At 58.4% G+C, this 2,500-nt stretch overlaps 1 protein-coding gene across 1 annotated transcript in view; it reads left to right on the top strand.

Moving 5' to 3' along the window:
* The window catches only part of cacna2d3a (calcium channel, voltage-dependent, alpha 2/delta subunit 3a), a 348,945-nt gene that overhangs the window by 344,358 nt on the left and 2,087 nt on the right, over positions 1 to 2,500 (top strand). The window contains exon 38 of the mRNA XM_064956460.1: positions 832 to 2,500. This exon is cut by the window's right edge and continues 2,087 nt beyond it. Within this exon, the coding sequence (XP_064812532.1) occupies positions 832 to 924 (93 nt within the window). The 3' untranslated portion in view covers positions 925 to 2,500. The remainder of the gene's footprint in view (positions 1 to 831) is intronic.

The following is a 2,500-nucleotide window of genomic DNA, read 5'->3' as shown; positions in this document are numbered from 1 at the left end:
TTCTGCCACCCCTTCCACCCAGAGGTAACCAAACCCAACCACATCACAACCTAACCTTCTGCCACCCCTTCCACCCAGAGGTAACCAAACCCAACCACATCACAACCTAACCTTCTGCCACCCCTTCCACCCAGAGGTAACCAAACCCAACCACATCACAACCTAACCTTCTGCCACCCCTTCCACCCAGAGGTAACCAAACCCAACCACATCACAACCTAACCTTCTGCCACCCCTTCCACCCAGAGGTAACCAAACCCAACCACATCACAACCTAACCTTCTGCCACCCCTTCCACCCAGAGGTAACCAAACCCAACCACATCACAACCTAACCTTCTGCCACCCCTTCCACCCAGAGGTAACCAAACCCAACCACATCACAACCTAACCTTCTGCCACCCCTTCCACCCAGAGGTAACCAAACCCAACCATATCACAACCACACCACAACCTAACCTCCTGCCACCCCTTCCACCCAGAGGTAACCAAACCCAACCACATCACAACCACATCACAACCATAGACCAACCTAACCTCCTGCCACCCCTTCCACCCAGAGGTAACCAAACCATAACCATTCCCCAACCACACCACAACTACACAATAACTTGACCGTAGCTTCACCATACTGTAACAATGGATTAAACCTTTGCTGGGCCATGAATTAATCTCTCTCTGACTCTCTCTCTCTCTATCTCTCTCTCTCTATCTCTCTTTCTTTCTCTTTCTCTATCTCTCTCTGTCTCTCTCTCTCTCTCTGTTTCTCTCTCTCTTTCTTTATCTTTCTCTCTCTCTCTCTCCATCTCACTTTCTCTTTCTCTTGCTGCAGGAGAACTCTATGGAGTGTGGAGGAGCTCTCAACCTCTCCCCATCACTAATGGCAACACTGCTCTGCCTGCTGCTGGTGCTGTTTCCTAGGTGACCAGGGCTAGCCACGCCCCCCAATCCCAGGCTTGGCTGGGATTGGCTCGGCTCGGCATGCAAATGAATCCCTGACTACGCCACAGATCATTTAAAAAAATCACAAACTAACCCCTTGCCCTTCCCCTAGCCCCCCCGAGCCCTCCCCCTAGCCCTCCCCTGGCTCTAGCCTTCTCCTACCCTTTCCCCAAGCCCTTCCCCTAGCCCTTCCCCTAGCCCTCCCACTAGCTCTCCCCCTTGCCCTTCACCAAATACCACCCCCTAGGCCTTCCCCAAAGCCCTCCCCCTAGCCCTCCCCTAGCCCTTCCCCAAAGCCCTTCCCCTAGCCCTCCCCAAGCCCTTCCCCTAGCTCTTCCCCTCCCCTAGCCCTTCCCCATGCCCTCCCCTAGCTCTTCTCCTAGCAATTCCCCTAGCTCTTCCCCTAGCTCTTCCCCTAGTGCTTCCCCTAGCCCTCCCTCTAGCCCTTCCCCTAGCCGTCCCCCTAGCCCTCCCCCTAGCCCTTCCCCTAGATTTTCCCCTAGCCCTTCCCATAGCCCTCCCCTAGCCCTCCCCTCCCGCTAGCCCTTCCCTTAGCTCTTCCCCTAGCCTTTCCCCTAGCCCTCACCTAGCCCTTCCCCTAGTCCTCCCCCTAGCCCTTCCCATAGCCCTCCCCTAGCCCTCCCCTCCCGCTAGTCCTTCCGCTAGCCCTTCCCTTAGCTCTTCCCCTAGCCTTTCCCCTAGCCCTCACCTAGCCCTTCCCCAAGCCCTCCCCCAGCCCTTCCCCGAGCCATTCCCCTAGCCCTTGCCCTAGCCCAACCTCAAATACCACCCCCTAGCCCTTCCCCAAAGCCCTCCCCCTAGCCCTTCCCCTAGTCTTTCCCCTCACCCTTCCCCTAGCCCTTCCCCTAGTCTTTCCCCTAGCCCCCCCTTGCTCTTCCCCTTGCCCTTCCCCGAGCCTTCCCCTCCCACTAGCCCTTCCCCTAGCCCTTCCCCTAGCTCTTCCCCTAGACTTTCCCCGAGCCCTCCCCTAGCCCTTCCCCAAGCCCTCCCCCTAGCCCTCCCTCTCGCCCTTCCCCTAGCTTTTCTCCTAGCCCTTCCCCTAGCTCTTCCCCTAGCCTTTCCCCTAGCCTTCCTCCAAGCCCTCCCTCTAGCCCTTCCCCTAGCCGTTCCACTATCCGTTCCCCTAGCCCTTCCCCTAGCCCTCCCCTAGCTCATCCCCAAGTCCTTCCCCTAGCCCTTCCCCTAGCCCTCCCTCTAGCCCTTCCCCTAGCCATTCCCATAGCCCTTCCCCTAGCCCTCCCTCTAGCCCTTCCCCTGGTCTTTCCCCTAGCCTTCCCCCTGGCCCCAGCGCTTCCCTGAGCCATTCCCCTAGCCCTAGCCTTTCCCCTAGCCCTCCCCAACCCTTTCCCCTAGCCTTTCCCCTAGCTTTTCCCCTAGCCCTCCCCTAGCCCTTTCCCTAGCCCTTCTCCTAGCCTTTCCCCTAGCCCTTCCTCTAGACCTTCCCCTAGCTCTAGCATTTCCCCTAGCTCTCCCCCTAGCCGTTCCCCTAGCCCTTAGCCCTCGCTCGAACAATTCCCCTAGCCGTTCCACTAGCCCTC

This window comes from Oncorhynchus masou, chromosome 33 (genome assembly GCF_036934945.1).
Source record: "Oncorhynchus masou masou isolate Uvic2021 chromosome 33, UVic_Omas_1.1, whole genome shotgun sequence".
Lineage (NCBI taxonomy): Eukaryota > Metazoa > Chordata > Actinopteri > Salmoniformes > Salmonidae > Oncorhynchus > Oncorhynchus masou.
Note: the sequence above shows the minus strand (reverse complement) of the source record. Positions and strands in the feature narration are given on the sequence as shown.